Consider the following 21,592-nt stretch of genomic DNA (forward strand, 5'->3'; position numbering starts at 1 on the left):
TAGTAATATATCTGTTATGATGGTTAATTTTCACAATCAGTTTGATCAGATTAAGGTGCTTCAAGGATTCTTAAATCAGCACAACTATGGGTACGGTGGTTTTCCAGAGATGAGTTCTGACCTATGATTTCTGATACCTTGATGGATTCGAAGTGTGATGGTAGTAAAAAGTAGGAGCTGGACCTATTTGGGGAAAGTAGGTTACTGGGGTAGTGCCCTTGGGAGTTATATATACCTGTCTTAGTTCCCCCTGAATTCCATTTTTCTCTGATTTTGTTGTTGTTGTTGGTTTTGTTTTGTTCTCCGTGAGCATTTCTACTCTACTTGGATACTTCCTGGCAGAATGGGTGACTGGCACCTCTGAAACCATGAACCAAAATAAGTCTTTTCTCCTTTAAGTTTTTTTTTTATGCCAGGTAGTTCATTGCAGCTAAGAGAAAGTCAATGTATTTAGCAGTAGATGTTTATGTACATACATATAAACTCTAAATCAAATTTTAACATTGAGAAAATGTGCTTTCATATACATAAATGAAAATTTTGGCACTGTATCAAGTGCCAAAATTCTGGAAAGTAATGATGTCAAGTGGCAATACAGGGTGCCGTTGACATACATAGTGGTCACATTTGGAAATATGAGACCTCAGGAAAGATAATTCAGAGTTAAAATTATGAAGAAACCGACTGATGAGCCAAAAGTAGCTGCATTTAGTGTAGAAAGCAGAAGATGAAATAGGAGGCCAAGGAGGTGATGGGTTGATTTTTTTAAAAGACATCATAGTTTATGGTAAGAAAATAAGAGAACCTATTACTGGGTTTTATGGACAGATTCAAAAAAAATATGATCACTTATAAAGCATAGAATTTATATCTGAGTTTATTATAAAGCTATTCACTTTGTTATGATTCTCAAGGAGGAAAAAGTTACTTTAAAATAACATCAAAACAACAAGAAATGCTCATTTTTACCTAGAGTGTATTAATGAATCAGTATGAAATAATATTATATATAGAAATTGATCCTGCATAGAAGAAATTAAATTTTCTCTGCCTCTGAGGAATATTTGGTTGTACACTTTCTTTTACATTGGTGAAAATATTGGAAATTTCCCATCAACTTATGCATGCATTGTAATACCTCCAATCAAATGTGGGTGGAACTGTACCTTGTCTCTCCAGTGACAGAAACCTTTGCGATGCTTCCGTTAATTGGAAAAACAATCATCTTTGATAACTTTCCTGATCCTTCTGATACATGGGAAATCACTGAAACCATCGGCAAAGGAACTTACGGGAAGGTTTTTAAAGTCCTAAACAAGAAAAATGGCCAGAAAGCAGCAGTCAAAATTTTGGATCCAATCCATGTGAGTCACTTTAAGGGTTTTTTTTTTTAAAGAATGTGTTCATTTACTTGTTTGTTTACATATATGACTATGCATGTTCATGTGTGGAGGTGCATGTGTAGGCAAATGTGCATGTAGGTGCCTATTGTGCACATGAAGGCCAGAAAACAACCTCAGTTGTTATTCCTCAGCCTACATTTACATTGTTTTTGGGAGCAGAGTTTCTCATTGGCCTGGAACTCACGACTTAGGCTCACCTGGCTGGCCAGGGATTTGCCTGACTCTGCCGACCCACCCAGCGTCACAGTTCCGGGTTTATAAGCATGCACTACCACATTCAGAATTTTTACCTGGGACTAGGAGTAGCGGGGAATGAACTTGGTTTTCCTGATTATAAGGTAAGCACTTTACAATCACTAGCTCGTATTTTTCAAGTCTCTACCTTGTTTTGTATTAAACACTTCGAAAGTCTGAAAGTGTCTTACATTGGCGCACTCAGAGCAGTGTCATTGTGATATAAGGGGCAATCAGAAAAGTAAGTACAGGGTGAATTATTTGCTCCTTCTTTTTATAACATGTTTTCCACATGTAACAAAGTGCCATAAGTACCTAAACAAATGCATCAGCACATAAATGCACTCTCTATAATAAAGCGCTTTATTGAATTGGGTTGATTGAATAGCACTTTATTCATTTTAAAAAAAATGTCGTCGAAACAAAGTCTTGAGTCGAGAAGTTCTCCTGAAAATCTGGTTGTAGTAACCTGAGTTCCACTTATCCTATAATCACTTGGGCTTCCGGTAGTATTCCTCTTAAGCCAAACTGGATAAAAAGTGTTAAATTGTACAACGACCCCAGCTGATACACCGGCATGCATGGGGAAAGCACTCAGGTTCTACCGCTGGATGAAGAGCTTCAGGCGATTATTGACCTCGGAGAGAGGGGTCAATCAGTCTTTAAGGGGATGAGTCCCCTGTCACTTCAATTCCAAGTGGTCAGTCTTCAGTAGACAGAATCAGCACTAAATGTACTCTCTGTGTGTGTGTGTGTGTGTGTGTGTGTGTGTGTGTGTGTGTGTGTGTGTGTGTGTGTGTAACTATAAGGAGAAGAGAACTCATGAATTTGAGAGGGAGTGGGGCAGGTACAGAGGGGGGAGTTGGAGGTGGGAGAAGGAGAGGGGGGGATAGAAATTATATAATATATATTATATATATATATACAGTACTTATGTGTATATATATATTTATATATATATTCAGTACTTATATGTGAAAATTCCAAGTATTAAAAAATACATATTTAAAAAGTGGCATTGTTAATAAGTTTTCATAGAGAAAAATATTAAATTTTGTTCAGAGAAGGAAATTTTGACATTTGCCTACGTGTTTCCGCAGCAGAAAATGTTGGTTTATCAGGGTCAAATTTCTCTTTGAAGAACTGAGCTTCCTGTACAGCCGTGCTGTTCTCTCAAGTCACCAGCAGGGGTTCCCTACACTGAACTACCCAGCAAGAGTTGGTAGTTTTATAACTATCTGAGCCTCCTAGAAATAACTAAGTTTCCCATAACAGACCAGGGAGTCGAATAAGATCAGAATCATATACTCCCCAAGTTCTACTGAGACTCACATTTATTAAGAGACTCTTGGCACACACAGTGTGCCAAGGTAGAAACGGTAAAGGACGGCACTGCAGTTCTGAGACCTTGACATGGCTTGTCCACTAACAAAGGCTACTACAAAACTACCTGGTTCCTTATTCATCTTGAGAGTGATTATTTTTCGATTACTTATTTCTGCTAAAGCCATTATAACTTCAGTATTCTTTGCTGCTTTAAGCAGAGGATTGGGGGAAGGAAGCTTTATTTGAAAGTAGGAAATCTGACAGTGTGGAAGGGAAGAACAGGCAATGTAAGTTCCAGACTCCATTGATTTGCATGTTCACGGCACTTGGTTGGAACATTTGTCATTTACGTAAAGGGAAGAGAGACAGTTGTGTTCTGCTAAAGGGGCAACAATTCTTTTCCCTTCAGCTACCTTGGTATTAGGGTTGAAGATTTGGAACAGCAACAGAAAACACTTTAGAACAACTCCAGCATGCACCCCAAATGAACCTGTCTTTCCCATTCCTTTCCTCATCAGTAAGAACAAGTAATTTATGATGCACATGATCTTTCTCTTCCACAGACTTACTTGTGTATGATGTTCTTACAATACTTGGAAATCAATTCCTTAAATATGCTTAAGAGAGAAAAGGAAGGAGGGATGAGGAAGAAAGGAGAGAAAGAGAGAGACAGAGACAGACAGAAAGAGACAGACAGACAAAGGAAGTATGTGGAGGCCAGAGGAACACCTCTATCTAATTAATTATCTAGGCATACTTTCCATTTCTTTTCTCTATGTTGGTCTGGAGCTCACCAGTTAGGCAAGATGGGCTGGCCAGCAAGCCTCCAGCTCCCCGTCTCTACACTTCAGTGCTAATTACAGTGTACACAACTGTACCCTTCATTTTTACTGAGTCCTGTGCATCAGAATCAGATCCCCAGGCTTGTGAATGAATTACCAGCTGAGTCAGTTTTGCAGCTTTCTACTGTGCTTTAATGAAAGAATCATAACTAGAGCAATTAATTTCTTATTCTTCTGATTTTATTCTTATCATAAAATCTATACATTTTCCTAAAAATTGTTTGTTCTTCATTCATGATGTTACAAGTTAAATAATAATAAGGCATAGCCAAGGATTTCCATTTGAAGAAATTCAAATAGACACATATTTTTAAAAATAAATAATAGAGTTTATTTTTAAGATGAAGGGGCTTTAATATTTTGTATATTTATCAAAGTGTTGAGGTTTGGACATCTGCAATGACAGGTAGACATGAGTAGGACCAGAAGAAGGTAGGCCTCTAGACCTATGTTTTCTCTTATCATCTCTGAGTCTTCTTTGTTAGAACTTACACTTTCTTTGTTAATTCTGGGGTGAAACAACAAAGAGATTATGCTTATTAGAACAGTGCTACTAAGAGGTTCTCTTATTGTCTGTAAGTTGCTCCACATAGACACGGTGTTCTAGAAACATGCCCAAGTGGTTTTCCCGCTTTGTCCACACAGTCTGCTTCGGGTGGGTAGCTGTTAGCTAACTTAACAATATATTGTATTGTATGATTTAACACTATTTCAGTGTTCCAACTAGAAACTTATTTCCTGTGTAACATATTTTTGATAACTTCCAAATATACCATGTTCTGAACCAAATAAACTAATTTTTCAGTCTTATTTTTAGGCCAATGTCTTTGTCATTACAATCAAATCACTACTACAGTACAAATAAAATCACCTGGAGTAGTTAGTTTTCTTTGGATGTAAGGGTAGCCTTTTGTTTCTTCCCTTTAAAATTTGGTTAAATTAATACAGATTGAGATGCACTGAATTAGTACAAAGATAATGTAATGAGAGGTTTCAGTACTGTGTCACAAAACACAATCCCAACAACTACGACCTTGCTTTTATGAAGTTAGAATAATATTAATATCCTAATATTATTTTATTGACATAATATGTGTTTTCTTATGGTTGTCTTTTTATGACCTGCATGGACATAGGATATCGATGAAGAGATTGAAGCAGAGTATAACATCTTAAGAACACTTTCTGACCACCCGAATGTGGTCAGATTCTATGGGATTTACTTTAAGAAGGACAAGATAAATGGAGATAAGCTATGGCTGGTTCTTGAGGTGAGTGCCAGCATTACTTGTGTGATGGGGATTTGTATTGTGGGACTTAGTGTTTACGTCTCATCTTCGGCACGCAAAACCTGTGTTTAGTGTGTTCCTTGCTGCTGATGTCTCCAGTATAATACTGAACCAATTTGGGCACTGACTTCTTAGACATGTCAGGAAATTAAAAGTCTACAAAGACCACAAAAGATTAAAAGAAAATGAGTCCACGATAAACGATGAAAGAAACTAAAGTGATCTTGTCATACAGGGAAAAAAATTACAAGGGAATCTCATCATCATATGTATTTTTTTTTTTTGGTTCTCTTTTTTTTTTTTTTTTTGGTTCTTTTTTTCGGAGCTGAGGACCGAACCCAGGGCCTTGTGCTTCCTAGGTAAGCGCTCTACCACTGAGCTAAATCCCCAGCCCCAATCATCATATGTATTTTTAACATATTTTGCCAGGTGGTGGTGGCATACACCTTTAATCTCAGGATTTGGGAGGCAGACGCAGGCAGATTTCTACGAGGTTGAGGCCAGCCTTGTCTACAAAACAAGTTCTAAGACAGCAGGGGCTACACAGAGAAACCCCATCTCAAACAAAATAAAACACAACAACAAAAAATTCCCTAACTAGCTAAATAAATAAATATTTAGTTAAGACATGACTGAAGTTCTCAGCTTGGGACATAAGAGGATATTAATGCTAAGTAACCCTCCTTAGAAATAGCTGTGCTCTTATTTGACCTTTATTGAAAGCTAATGACTTACAGAACTAAAATTCTACTTTTAGAGAGAAAACAAATTGTTTTCTGAGTGAATTGCTATGTACAGCAGTGAAGAGCTCTGTAGGATCTCTCTCCAGAGTGTGGTTTCTTATACCTGGCAGTGTGCTCTGGGGCAGGTTACTTCCCTAAGGTCACTGATTGCCAGTTCTAGAGTTCAATTTCCCACTATTCAAGTAATCATTAATTCAAACAAAAACTATAAGGAAGTTTAAATGTTGCTTTTTTGGCCAGCAGAATGGCTCAGAAAGTGAAGGTGCTTCCACCAAACCCTTTGCCTGCATTTGGTAACTAGAATCCCATGGCAAAGGAGGAGAACCAGCTCCTGAAAAGCATCCTCTGACCAGCCTTTATTTGATGAAGTAACAGCATAATCTTTTCTGTGTCAACTACTGTCTCAGTATTTGATCGCTTCTTGTGAACATCGATTTGTTTTCCTGGGATAGCTGGTCTTTGTGCTGCTATAATAAAAAATATCACAGACTAGTAATTTATAAAGAAGAAAAACAGTGCAACATAGTAAGACTCTGCCTTCAATTCAAAAACTGAAGTGAAAACCAAGCACATAAACAACAGAGAACAGCAAAATCAAGCAGTCCAAAATGCTGGTAATATAATATCAAAATGCCTGCCTACCTCACCGAGACCACCTTGTCCTATGTCGTTCTGTGCCTTTTGTAATGCTGTGCTGAGAAAACTGGCTGAGCCTCTCTCGTCTCAGTGGTACCCTTTAAACGTCAGCAAGATTTCCCATTCAGCCCTGAAACCCTGTGTGCCTAAGTCTAGAGGTCTGCCTGCATCTGGTCTCTGATATTCCTCTGCTGGTAATCTGGGTGGAGCTTATTCCTAGATCCTTGGCCTCTGTCTTAGTTAGGGTCTACTTCTGTGAACAGACACCATGCTCAGGGTGACTCTTATAAAAGAAAACATTTAATGGAGGCTGTTTTACAGTTTCAGAGGTTCAGTCCATTATCATTATGGCAGGATCCAGGCAGACATGGTAGTAAAGGAGCTGAGAGTTTTATATATTAATCCATAGGCAGCAAAAGAGGACTGTCTTCCATAGGTACAGCATCACACTGGCCAGACCTAAGAACATATATGAGATCTCAAAGTCCTGCCTCCACAGTGACGCGCTTCCTCTAACAAGGCTATATACCTCCTGCAATCAGTCCACACCTCCAAATATTGCCACTTCCCATGGGCCAAGCATATTCAAACCATAGCCTATCATTTAATAGTATGAGCATCACTTCTGTTAACCACTCCAATGATGGCCTTGATTCCTGCTGCTTGTTTCTAATGTAGCGGGAGAGCCACTCTCTTACCGTGTCTGTGTGTGTGTGTGTGTGTGTGTGTGTGTGTGTGTGTGTGTGTGTGTGACACCCAGGCAGGCTCCTGGATGCTGATGTGTGTTGAACGAGAGCGTGTTCAATCTTATGATTGGATGCTTTCAGACGACCCTTTGTTTTCTCACTCTTGCCTTCTACAGAGGCCTTCCCTCCCTCATACTGTATGGGGTTAATCTGTTCTGGCAAGCACGAAATGAACCTCGGCGAGCTCTCCAGTCCGTAGCTTCCTCAGCCCTACTACATCATTTCTGACGTGCGGATGTGATGTGATTCCATATGTAAGAGTTGGAATCTCTGGCCCATTGCTATCCCATTTTCTCTTTTCTTTATCTTGAACTTTTTATTCCTTTATTAGCATTTAAGTAGATATTCATGAGAAAGAGGAAATTACCCTGTCTCTCACCTGCAGCCTTTAATTATATTATAGAATCTTCAAAACTATAAAATAATATTTTAAGAAACTGTTTGGATTCTGAAGATGTATATTTTGTTGTATGACATTTATAAAATTTAAATCACTGCCCCTTAGTATTAGACAATCTATTATTTCAAAGCTGCTTTATATTTTTCTACTGTAAGATAGCTTTAAATCTTAAATTACATACTAAACAAAGCTAAACCTTTACTCATGTAGATTTAATTATCCAAGAAACAGAATGCAAATTGTGAACTCCAATCATTTTTCTTAACATGAGTCAAGAATTTTAGAGTCTTTATTTCATTTTTGCATTTATATACCTGAGGTGTTTTGCTGTGTGAGTCTTGGATGCAATTTTGTGTAGACATCAAATACTTTTAATATGTCTGTTTAGCTTAAAAATAGATTAGCACTGAAATAAAAACGAGTTCTCTGGCTGATGTGAATCTGAATGGGCAAGGAAACAATTTATGACGTTTTTTCCCAGAGCTCAAAATAAGATCAATTTTTGCCTTTTAACCTGTCAAACTTCCATTCCGATTACACTGGTTTTTGTTAGTATAAAGCCTTGAAACTAGGGTTTATTTGAATTGAAGACTGCCAATGATAGTTAAGTGTGGGGGTTTTTTCTTGTTGTTCTTGCTTTTCTTTGTGGTTATTGTTGAATTTTTGTTTTGCTTTTTGAGAAAAGGTGAAATGGTTGACCAAAATAGTTTTAGTGGATTAAATTGACAAAAAGGAATGCCATTGCTTCACCATACGGAAATGTTGAACATTTCCCTAAATGGCTCAAGAAGATAACAATGTCATTTAATAAGCTAGCATGAGGACTACTCTTCATTGTCAACCTGACCGGATCAGGCACCCCTTGAAAAATACTGTTGTAGGTGCCTGTGAGGGAGTTTCCAGGGGGTTCCAGATGGCATTAAAAGGGCATCCGGAGATCATCAGCATCGTCCCTGTCTACAGTGTGACCAAGTGCATCAAGGGCTTCTCTGTCACCTGTCACCGTGAATCCCTAGCTTGTGAGCCCAAATAAGTCCCTCCTCCCTTAGGAAATAAGGAAGAAAGCAAATAATATAAATTTCAAGAATCTGATCTAGCTGTACTAACAAAGTTGGGGTGGGCATAAAGAAAGTAAGAAGTTGGTAAACTGGATATAATTATTATAATTTGAATATGTAAATTATACTAATCACACATACTCAGGAGTGGCTAGAAGTACAATTACCTTATTTGTAAGTGTGAATGGTGCAGGTGCTACTTAGAGGCACATTTTACAAAATTGGCTGTGGCATCAATACTGTGTGCTCTGAAATGACTGCTAATTATACCTCTTATCATAATAAAGCCCAAATAAATTATTTTACATGAATATATCCAAAGACTGGGCAAAGAGGGGTGATGTTACCCAAAGAAGCATGCTAATAACACTCTGCTTTTAATGTGAGTCCATATAAATAAGGTATGTGCAGGAGGGGTTAATCTGAGCTCTTAGTGACAGGCCTCCAGAGCCATCAGCCTGCCAGGCGGAAGGCCAGCAAATGCAAATGGCTGTAGCAGCTTCTAACTCGAGATGAAGACTCTTTTCATTTAAGTTTTAATCCAGAACTGAGATTGTCAGAATAGAAATTCTCCGTATCTTACTAGGGCAGTCTATTCTTTACTGTGTTTTTTTTTAAATTACCTTTTCCAAATTGATCAATCTTTCTTTTATTTTCATCCATTCCCCAACACCACAAATGTCTGAGCATCCACAACGCACCAGCCTCTTTTCAGGAACCGCTTCCATTTGATTGGTCTGTATGTTCATGTGCAGTCTAAAGTAACCTGGGGAGGTTAGTGAAAGCAGCCATTGCTTCCTGATTCCACTTAGACAAAACCACTTCATAAAAAGACAAGGGCGCCAGGGTAGCCGTGGCTCAGCCTTTGTCCGTCGTCTATGGAACACCTGTGGAGGGTTTTTATTTGTAGTGATGAACATATTGAAGCAGGACAGGTGATTGTATCTGTTTTCCCCATGCATCCTTATACAATATATCGATTTGTCTGTCCTGTTTGGTAAAATACAGGCATGACATTTGACTTTGAATTTCCTTAACCCCTAGTGTCTCCTATTGAGGTCCATAAAGGAAAAGGGTGGTGTGGGCCTGAGAAGGTGAAAAGTGGGTTAGGTTTCGACTATTCTTACCATCCAAAGCAGGAGAGCAAACCCACAGAGCCATATTGACTTAAAACATTTCCATCAATCCCATGCTGCTGCTGCTGCTTAGCACAAAAGAAGACCTGAGATTTTCCTGTAATTTCCGCTCCTTGGCTGAATTAACAGCCACGTTTTAACTATGAAGGAGAGCCCAGACTCTGAAGCCATTTGTTTAGTGTGCCTTGAGCAGTAATGAGACAAAATTCAGAATAGGACATCCTCCTGTTAAAAGAGTCTTTCTGGCCTAATGCATCTCTGTGCTAATTGCTCCCTGGTAGTGGTGCTGCAGAGCGTGTCCTGGTCTTCATCTCAATCATCCCTGATTTGTTCATTTGTAATAGTGACACTGTTTTCTTTCATGGCCTTCCAAGTATAGAAAATTTTCTCTTTGAAATTATATCCCTTTCAGGAGATCAAAGACTGTCAATTACAGATGGTGTTTGAAAGCACAAAAAATTCAGTAAATAGTAACGAAGCCTCTCAAATGTGCGTTGTAGGTCACTGGGGTGTCTTAGTACACCGTGTGTCAGGCATTGCTGGTTATCCTGGGTTTTCTTATACTTACATCTAGAAGTTATAAAAGGTCTGCCATAAGGGGGGAAATGGAATAATAAAAGACAACGCAGGGAATGAGGGTTTTTTCTTTGTTCAGTATTAACACATTAATATTATGTAGCGCAGAGGGGCTGCAAAGCCATGGCAATCTTTCTGCTGTGTCGGGAAGCAGGACAGGAGCAGAAGCCTTCCTCTGCTAGCCCAGTATTGTTCCTTCCTCCCTGTGGCAGCTCACGATTGCAGTGGAGCTGCAGACTGACAGCATGATTCCTTTCATGCTCTCGGGCCGGAAAACCGTCCCCAGCTCTCATCTGAAAGGCTAGTATTTCATGTGTCTGCAACAGAAGAGACAGCGATTACCTGGAGTAATTTTATTTATGGTTTTGTTTAAAGGGCAAGATGGGAAAAGAACCTTAGCGCCCTCCTTTATGTTGTTTGTCCTAAATGCATAAATAACATAGTAAGTCTCACTGTCCTTCTTGCCCTACCGTACACCTCAGAGCGTGCCAAAGCCACTGTTGCTTGCACAGGAGTGCAGTGTACAGATAGTGTTGCTTCAGGGACTGTGTTGCTAATTGATAGATTAATAGGTTTTCTTTATGTGCATTCAAGTATTTCATCTGATAAATTATTTTCCTTTCTCAAAGGTTTTTAGTTATCAAGTGTTTCCCCGAGAATTTTGAAACATCTTAGAGTGAGAGAACTGTTTTGAATTTCAATTTGGTGGTCGGAGCTCCCAAAATACATCCCAAAGGAATCAGTTGTCGGTGACAAGATCAAACCAATGGTTTCACACTAGAAAGCTCACATGACACGTCACATGGGTATATGAGCACACATTAGAGAATGCCTCTTAGGTGGTGTCTGCTTTCAGAATCGTTTTATCACGTTTTTGGCATTTAGAATTTTATACACACACACACACACACACACACACACACACACACACACACACACTTTATTGAAACACACCACACTTTAAGCAGACCTCATCTATACCATAGGAAAAGCTGACCTGTTACTGTGCACACATGTGTACTTGTGCGGATATCTTTGTAGAATTTACATCTAGTCAGTTGTTTGCTTCCTGAACTCACCTCTTACTTTGGGCTGGCCAAGGTTGGAGGCTCTCAGTAGAGGACTAAGATGAACGTACATTAGAGGTGATTAGTATAGTGGTGGAGAAATGATTCAAAGCTAAATTAATTATTATTGCTAGTAGGATGTGGAGAGTATAAACAGGCATATTAGTAGAGAATAAAAGAGAAGGCATTTGGCAAGGAGACACAATGGAGGCTGTCATCTTAACCTGCTGACAGAAACGAAACGTGGTTGCAGAGGCTTGCTTCCCTGTAGATCCTCCAGACTTCCTGATTATAAACATAGAGTGCTTGTACCAATGAAGGAGAAATTCATGAATGAAATCTGGAAGCTACTTCGTTTATTTAGGTCAAGGCGGGATGCTCTCTCTATTATGTAGCATCGGCTCTCCTGGCACTCACTCAGTAGGTCAGGCTGTCCTTCTCCCATCTCTACCTTCCAAATGCTGGGGTTGAAGGTATGTACCACCATATCCAGTTTGAAGCTGTTCTTAAACACTCAGATGACTCTTATCTAAAGAGAGGCCAGAAGGCGCTCTTACAGGTTCTCCAGTTAGCAGAGAAATTAGTGGAAATCTCTGACTTCTGACATGATGGTGCTGGTGTCAGCATGCATCTTTACATGCACAGACAGAACACTGGACAGAATTGCACAGATATACAGAATTGCACAGATATACAGCATCTTTCGAACAGTGGGAAAGCACTGAGCATTATAAAGCTCTCCTTTAGTCTTAGAGGCAAGCCTATACCACAGACCACAGAAAGGCATCACTTAGGAGGTTTGGATATTAATCCCTCTATAAACTCTCTTGTTTGAAATGAGTCTCCACCTCGTAGTGATATTTAGGGATGTTGTGAAACCTTTAAGCCTATTTCTCAACCTTCCTGGTTCTGAGACTCTTTAATGCAGTTCCTTATGTCATGATGACCCCCAACTACAAAATTATTTTTTGATGCTACTTCACAACTGTAATTTTGCTACTGTTATGAATCATAATGTATATATCTGATAAGTAAGATATCTGATGCATGATCGTGCCCTCCAAAGGGGTGACAACCCACAGGTTGAGAACCACTGTTTTAATACATAGGTCTTAGCTGGCAGATGCAAGCCACCAAGAGAACCCAGGTGGTACTGCAGAATTATGGCTCAGCCCCCCCCCCCCTTCTCCAGATGAGCCTCTTGTGGTACCGTGTGAGAAGCTGTGCTACCCACCATGCCTTCCTTTCCAGAGTGAACATACCCTCTGAGCCACGATCCAAAATGAAGCCTGCCCCACTGAGTTGTTTCTGTCCTATATTTGACCACAGTGATGAGAAAAAAGCAGCTAATGCCAAGATCAAAGCAAGTCCATCTATGTGAAAAGACTGGAAAGGTGTCCATGGCTAGAAGAAAAAGGCCATGCAGTAAACTTCCTCCAAAGGGGAAGAGTGTGTATGTGATGAAGTACATGTGAGGATGTTCTTAGACTAGAACAGAGTGTGCAGATGTTGGGCAGAGGACAAAACAGAGGAGGAATGAATCTCTATGATGCTGCAGTGTGCACAGGATGAGCTCGATGCAAAGTGACGTGACTACACCTGAAGCATTTACTAGGAACCTCAGAAAGGCTGCAAGTTAGAGAGGAGGGTAAGCTAGCCTTAGGAGAAGAGCTTCCTGGGAGACTTGAATTGATCTATAAGCTAATTAACTGCCTTCCAGAATGAAATTCAGTGTTCATTCATGTAAGACAGCAAAACCCAGAAATTCAATAACATAACATTAACAATGGCCAATTCCAGTATTAAGTTATATATATACATATACATATGTATATATTTTACATTCTATAAATATATAATATACATGTTTACATCTGCATTATATGTATAGATATGTATAAATATACATTTCTATATACATATACATATAAATATACATGTATATGAACAATGTGAACCAGTCAGAAGAAAATGTGATCAGTAGAAAGAGACATTGGAATTAGCAAGTTAGAACTTCAATGCTGTTGCAAATAGTTTTTTTTTAAAGAAAGGAAAATTAATGAAATTGAATTAAATGGAAATTGTAAAGCAGTAAGTGGAACTTTTAGAAATGAAATAGCAGTAACTATGAAAAGAAAATAAACCACAACTGTTGAGGTTAACTTTAGATGAGATATGTGGTAGGAAAAAAGAGTGTGGACCTAAATACAGGAACATCACAGTTGCCCACACTGAATTATACTAAGATTTATCATAATTGAAATGCCAAAAACTAATACTGGAGATAATCATGAGCAGAGCAGAGAAGGACAAAAAAAAAACCAAACAAACAAACAAACAAAAAAAAAACCAAAAACCAGGAGTCTGGCATTTCCTAGGACACCCCAGAATGACATCTGTGAAGTCCTCAGTAAAAACTGATGTCATGTTAGAATTCAAGACCCAGCTAAATTATTCACAAGTATTGTGGTGGTTTAAATGAAAACAATTCCCATAGGACCCCAGGCATTAGCACCATTAGGTGTCACCTTGTTGGAGTAGGTATGACTTTGGCGGAAGCGTGTCACTAGGGGTGGGCTTTGAGGCTTCAGATGCTCAAGCCAGGCCCAGTGTCACTCTCTCTTCCTGTTGCCTGCTGGTCCTGATGTAGAACTCTTAGCTACCTCTCCCGCACTATGTCCTCCTGTGGCTTACCATGCTTCCTGCCATGCTGATAATGGACTAAACCTCTCAACTCTTAAGCCAGCCCCGTTAAGAGACTATGAATTTGAAAGAGCACAAGTAGTCAGGGCTACATGGGAGGAAGGAAAGGGAAGAAGAAAATAAAGTAACTATAATAAAAAAATTTAGTTCTGTTTTAATATTCTGTATGCGGCGTTAGCATCAAACCTTTCTCACTTTAATGATGGTTTCCCTTAGAGTCTGAAAACATTTTTCACTCCTGTTTTCATGCTTTTGTCTGTCAGGCAGTCTATCATCAGTGTCCTTTCACATATAGTTCCTGTTGCCTGTTTGTTTCATGTCTAGATGGTAGCATTTTCTTAAGTCTTCCTTTGTCTCATAGTGTGGTTGAAAACTGGATGTTTTAGGTAATCCTTTTGTAGGTATTTTAAATGCCAGTTCTCTTGGAGTACTTACTGTTTGGACTTGTTTAGTAAATACAACTAAGTATTTTAATAAAATGGGTTTCCCTTATGTTACTCTTTAGAGGCCTTGCTTTGGCATGTTCACAGTTGACAGTGCTTTCTAACAAGAACTTCTTGGGTTGGGGAGTGTGCACATATATGTGTGGGTGCATGCATGTAGGTGTTTGGATCTGTGGGGGTCAGAGACATCAGTTGTTATTCCTTAGGCTCTGTCTGCCATTTTTGTTGAAACATGGTCTCTCATGAGTCAGGTACTCTTAGCACTTAGGCTAAGGTCAGCAAGGCCCTGGGATGTTACTGGCTCCACCTCCCCAATTTTGGGGTTACACACGTGTTACCTCAGCTACCTCGACACTGGTTCTGGGAACAAGGCTCCATTTCCTGCACTTGTAAAGCAGACACATTACTGACTGAGCTATCTCTCAAGCCCTAGCTAGATCTTCCTTTGATTTTTCTATTAAACCAGTCTGTTTCTGTATGACACCAAGCTGTTGAACACCACCTACTGTCTGCTGATTTCTCTATAGATTTCAGCAATGTCCTGGGGCAAAGAATTGCTTCACAGTTTGATCAGCTAAATGCAGGCACACTTTCTGTGAGTAGTCTCTGAGGACCCCAACAGAGTTCTTAGCTGTTTCTTTGATCCTGCTTCCTATACTACACAGTCTGTAGTTAGCCTGCTGCTCTCACTGAGCTGCACACCACGTTGCAATTACCAGAGTCCCCACTATTTTCAAACACTTCCTTAGATTTGAATATCTCACCCTCTCCTGAGTAATATCAGGTACATTGGGGAGGACTTTGCAGCCCTCTGTCCCTATGGCAGCCTGTGGGCAGAATCTCTGTTCCACTGTTTCAGAGCTGCCAGCGGGAGCAGGGGTCCACGTCTCTTGCAGAGACACCTCGAGAATGAGCAGAACTCTGGACTAAGGAAAGACCCTCTATTCTCAACTTTTCTCTTCTGGCCTTTTACTGTATACCTAACGAACAAGCCAGGAGGGAGTGAGTGTTATCAGCTTGCTCAGCAGAATTAGGGCCTCCATCCTGTGAATGAGGACACAGCAGAGGAAGGAAGCCCCTCACCCTTACCTAGGATGTAGCTTCTACAGCACAGGCTTGGGAGTACAGGAGAAATGCATGTGGATGCAGCTTTGTCCCTGTTACTTTAAGTAATTCTCTGTTTCTCCGATTTTTATTGACTGCATCCGTGAATTCTTTATACTGACTTTTTTCTTTTGAAACAAGAATCTTTTGAAATATTTTGAGGAGAACTGGATTTATTGACTGCTTTCTGGAGACCAGCCTTACACTGACGAAGACAAAGACATTGCAAGGAGCAAGTCTGGCATCCTGCATGCACTTGCGTTGTCTGATAGGGATTTGTTCCAAAAAATACTAGTTTATTGAAATCTTAAAATAAGTTTGATGAAACAAAAATTCTCACACAGTCATTGCATTTAATAAAATTGGGGGTGGGGTGGTAGGCAGGAACACTGAAACTGTGTGTTGAAATTCAATGCCCATGCTTTAAATGCTCTCAGCTAATAAGAATAGTAGAAATCTCACCTAATAAAATGGACCCACCACACATATAAGTGAGTGCTTCGCTACAACATTTATAAGAAGTGTCTATGGGAGGAGAAGGAGAAGATGTACAGAGGGTCAGGAAATTGAACAGAGGTGTGTAGAATGGGGGATGGGGAACTGGGGATAGCAACCAGAAAGTCACAGATGCCAGGAAAGCAAGAGCCTCCCAGGACCCCACAGGGATGACTTTAACTGAAATACCCCACAAAAGCCACAAAGGGGAGGGAGAATCTGTCCAGACCATATCCAGAGGTTAGGCATGACTCTCCCCACTGCTCCAGGTTGAGAGATGGGGCTACCCACCCATCTCCAAAAAATTAACCCAGAATTGCTCCTGTCTAAAGGAAATACGGGGACAAAGAGTAGAGCAGAGACTGAAGGAAAAGCCACCCAGAGACTGCCCCACCTGGGGATCCATCCCCATGCGGACACCAAAGCCAGACACTTGCTGATACCAAAAAGTGCTTGCTGACAGGAGCCTGACATAGCTGTCTCCAGAGAGAGGCTCTGTCATATACTGACCAATACAGAGTCGGAGGCTCATAGCTGAATGTTAGACTGAGCACTGGGACCCCAATGGAGAAGTTAGAGGAAGGACTGAAGTTGCTGAAGGGGTCTTATCTAGCATCAGTGGGATGGTAGGCCCTTGGCCCTATGCAGGCTTGATGCCCCAATGTAGGGGGATGTTAGGGTAGTGAGGTGGGAGTGGGTAGGTGGCTGGAGGAACACCCTCATAGAAGCAGGGTAAGGGGGATGGGATAGGAGGTTAGCAGAGGGGAAACTGGGAAAGGGGTAACATTTGAAATGTAAATAAATAAAATATCCAATTTATAAAGAAAAAAAATATCTAACACTTTTAGGCTTTGGGGAAAGTTAAGCTAAAAGCATAAAAAATACTACTTGATATAATAGTCATATGGCTGAACCTACAAAAGCTGATGATGCCAGGAACTGATAAGGTTGTGGGGCAAGCTGAACTCCTGCTCATTGCTCGTGGCAGTGTAAACAAAGTAGTCACCAGGAAGGTGTGACTCACAGCAAGCTTTTACCTCCTTCCCCGCGTGTGCTGATGTAGACACATGTCTAGAGAAAGGCTCCAACGTGAACGTTGGCCTTTCTAAAATGAACGGAGCAAAATCGAGCTAAGCTCTGGAAAATGATGGCGCTTCTGTGACTCAGTACAGAACACGGTCTATTTCAGCAGACGACCTCAGAAGACACGGAGAGCAAAACAAAGCAAAGAAAAGGCAGCGAAAGTAAGAATTTCTAACTGCAGATATTAACAGTCCTTTCGTCAAAATCGCTCTCTTTGTCTCAATGGGGACAGACTATAGTTAGAGGATCTGTAAAAGCTGCCTTTCAGAAGCACTGCACTGTTGCTTACGGAATGACCTCACTTTGGTCCTGGTTGTTTGGGCTCACGTCTGCTGTGTTAGAGGCTTGAGAATGCTCCTAGTTCATGGAGCTCTGATTTAGGAAAATTATCCCTCAATTTTGTTTGATTAAAGAGCTTCCAGGATCTATTTTCAGATTATGTTGCAAAGCTATATACTTTGGGAGGTGGGAGCTATAAATTCCTATCATGAATTCCCTTCCAGTCTATCTTGGAGATGTAAAATTGCTTAGGATAAATATAGCACCATTCACTCTTCGTGGTGGCATTCATTTTATTTTGATGATCTATTGTCTAACTTGAGATTGTCTGCAGTTCATTTTATATATTTCCATTCTTTTGTCCATTAAGAATTGTCATGTTTCACTTTAAATTTTACTCTGCGCCCTTTATAGGGATGGTGTTTAGACTGGTAGAGACAGTTCATTTCATCAGGACAGTATTTGAATCTTCACTAACTGTCAGGAAAGAATCAGAGTTTGGGCCATAACCATTCCGTTTGGTGACTGCTTAAGAGAGTGAGCCACAGAGTCATCAGTAAAACGTTGATTTTTACTCCCACAGTAATTTTCATATTTTATACCTCTTTCCATTTGTTTTTCCATTTTAACATAACTCTATCCAGTTCATTCAGTAATAAAGTTTTGTGTTGCTCAGGTTAAACCACTGTTGCCAAAAGCTGCTTGGGAAATGGATTTCCTGGATGGAAAACATATTGTTGAGCTTCGACACATCTGGATGGAAGGAATTATGTAGAGCTTGTATTCCTCCTAATCAAAGTCTAGGTAGACGTTGCCCTGTGATTCACATGGTGGTAAGACCACAGTGAACCAGTGCACTGGTAAAAGGGAGTGATGAGATGCCCTGTGTAGGGCTGTGTGCCCTGCAGGTTCTTGTCCTCTGATGATAACTAGTTTGGCCTCTATTAGTCAGCATCTAATTCAGAAGGAAGCTTTGATGGAAGGGCTGAGATAAATTAATCTATGGTTAGCATTAAATCATTAGTTGTCAGTGTACTTCTTCTGTTTAGCAGAATAATAGCAGGTTCTCCCCTAAGGCTTAGGCCCTGATTACAATCCCAGGCATAAGACCCATCTTGTAGGATAGACCTTAAAGACAAAGGCAAGCATTTCCTCCTTTCTCTTCACCATTCCACTGTGTCCAAATTGAGAAAGGTGCCATTGCCAGGAGGAGCTCACTGCATCTGGTGCAAGTGGACAGATTCTGTGTGATTTCAATATTGCCCTCTCTGCAGTTTTCATTGTGATTGGTTGTTTGGTTGTTTGGTTGATTGATTGACTTTTATATCCAAAACTCTGCTTTCTTAATATGGAAAAATGTCATACCATATTATAATATAGTATAAGATGTCAATAAAATTAAAAATGAAGGATATAAAATTCCTTTATTTTCAAGAATACCGTGTTGTCTCTAAATAAAATCAAACAATCTGACTTTCTTGAGTCTATTCTTTCCAGATAGTGATTTTAAATTTTTTAACTTTTATCTGGACTATGCTTTTAAAGAAAGTTTTAACTAATATGACTCCTCAAAGTGCATTTTAATGTCTGTAAATGATACTAAGTACTAGATATTAGATGATAAATAGTTATAGATCTTGTGTAAAACATTACTGTCTTAATTACTTAGGTAACCCACACTTTCTTTTGTGGGATTTAAAAATGAAATTCAAAGGACAAAATGTAAATTTGAAGAGTAAAGATTGCTTACCACTTTAAATCTCTGCATTTATATTTTCAGACAGTTTGTGTGTTTATGCTTTGGGTAAGAAGGTAACTTGTCACTTTTCTTGTTGTAACAAAGTGTAATACTAAAGCAGCAGTTTGTTGGGGCTGATAGTTTGTGGGGACAATGGTGGGAAGCCATGGCGGCCAGAGAGTGAGGCGAACACCCTCGTGTCCACCATCAGGAAGTAAAGTTGAATTCTAGTACCAGTAGCTTCCTCTTCCCCTCTTTATTCGATCTGGGATCAGAGTCTACAGAGAGGATAATGCCACCCACACTGAGGGCAGCCTCCCCTCCTCAGATAACCCTTCCTGAAAATATCCTCACAGACACACCTACATGTTTGTTTTCCTTGTGGTTTTTGTATCTATTCAAGTTGATAATGAAGTTTAAGCCATGATGGATATTTTTGGTTAATAATTTCAAAATGTAAAGGACGTGACTGTGATCTCTTGTCTATTATTTTATTGTCTAGAAAGATTTGTAATTTTTTATGTTGTCCCATTAAGCCTTAAATTAGAGGATAATAAAATTTTTGAGGGTCATTGGTGACTTCATAGAATTCTTCCTTAAATAGCAGTCGTGTCTTCCTTCTGATACTCTTGGGTGGCTCAGTTGATCTTTCTAGACAGAACAATCCAGCACTGCTTACAACCCCCTTTTTGTGTCTTTCATGGTGGGGCTCTGGCTCTCTCTCTGCCAGCTTGCCCAGTGGCTCCTGCGCAGCCGAGGCCAGTGTCCATATTTACTGGTGTGAAGAACATTTTTCTTTATTTACCACTAAAGAACTTCCCCTGTTTTAGTTCAAATATACACACTTTTTTAAAGTTTAGTGAGCTTTAGTAGGATCATATAGGAAAATGATATAATTTCCATCTTGGGAGAGTCACAAAATGTTATGTTTGGAGAAAAGCCTAGCCATTCCAATAATGAGAAAGATGGGGGCATAAAGAAAAATCGGATAAAACTAAGCTGCACCCTCCAAAGGACAATACTGAATTTCATAAGACATGGTAAATTTCACAGTAGCCACAGTAAAATGTTCAAATAACCTGGAGGGAACCGCTCTCTGCCTTTGATGGCAGACTCCACCCGTGTTGACTGCCTCTCTGAGCTTTGTGGGTATTCTCATATGCATCTCCTATCCATAAACAATTCATGAGATTGGATATTATTTCTCTAATTAGGAATCATTTATTCTAATCCTGGCACTGTTAGCATTTTGCCCTGAATGATTCTGCATTGTGGAGGGAGGGCTGTTCTCTGAGCTTTCCGATGGAGACAGGTCTTCAAGTTGATCAAAGGTCTCCATTCTTCGTACATGCTAATAGCTCAATAAGTATTTGCATAATATGAAGAAATAAAATGTGATTCTTCAAAAACACATTTATCTTTAAATACTATTATGATGAATTCATATCTGCATGCATTGTGTCAAGACTATTTCCTGGGTCAGCACCTCACTTCACATTGGATATAAACTTCAATTCTGAAGGTCTGTAGACAGTTAGTGGTTATTGGGGAAGATTGCCATTTTCTTCCATTGTTCGTGATTCAGTAAATAACCACCCACTCATGCAAACAACTAACTACACATGGTAGGGCATACACAGAATGAAGACAGGAAAAGTAGGGAGGTGATCTGTTGGGAAGAAGGGTTTCAACAAGAGAGGGATGAGGGATGAGGGATGAGGGAGGGTAACAGGAGTGAAAATGACTAAAATCCATTATATCCATGCTTAACACCATGAAAGAATAATAATGAGCCAGTTGAAAAAGTTCAACCAAGACTAAATTGTTTCCAAGCACACACTGGAAAGGGCTTTAACTCTTATTGAACTGGGGTTAGGTTTGTATGGCTCTTCACGGTGTTAGTGTTAGCTTCTGGGCTTTTGCTTGGCTTTTTGCTTGCTTGCTTGCTTGTTTAGTGAACAAATGTTAGGTTTTGAGTTGTTTGGGATTTACAGAAAGATTGAACTGAAAATACAGATCATAATGATAAAGCCCTTTACTCAAGTGGTCACTGCCCTGACATTTTATAGTAGAGGGGTGTGTTTGTTGCCATTCACAAGCCAATAATGATACATAACCTAATACTACAAACTGACAACAATTCAGGCATTCTTCAGTTATCAAGTAAAGAGTGGCCCTCCATTCAATGGTATTCATGGAATAGAAGGAGGAGGCAGAGGAAGAGACAGGAGGAAGAGGAGGATCAACAGTCAAACAATATTTAAAAAGCAGTGAAGGGGTTGAGGATTTAG

At 39.7% G+C, this 21,592-nt stretch overlaps 1 protein-coding gene across 1 annotated transcript in view; it reads left to right on the forward strand.

Annotated features, from left to right (window-relative positions):
• Nucleotides 1-21,592, forward strand: part of Myo3a (myosin IIIA) — a 224,061-nt gene that overhangs the window by 10,147 nt on the left and 192,322 nt on the right. Inside the window, 2 exon segments of the mRNA NM_001419731.1 lie at nucleotides 1,180-1,364; nucleotides 4,942-5,076. Coding sequence (NP_001406660.1) covers nucleotides 1,197-1,364; nucleotides 4,942-5,076 — 303 coding nt within the window. The 5' untranslated portion in view covers nucleotides 1,180-1,196.

This window comes from Rattus norvegicus, chromosome 17 (assembly GCF_021556685.1).
Source record: "Rattus norvegicus strain SHRSP/BbbUtx chromosome 17, alternate assembly SHRSP_T2T, whole genome shotgun sequence".
In the NCBI taxonomy this organism is placed as follows: Eukaryota; Metazoa; Chordata; class Mammalia; order Rodentia; family Muridae; genus Rattus; species Rattus norvegicus.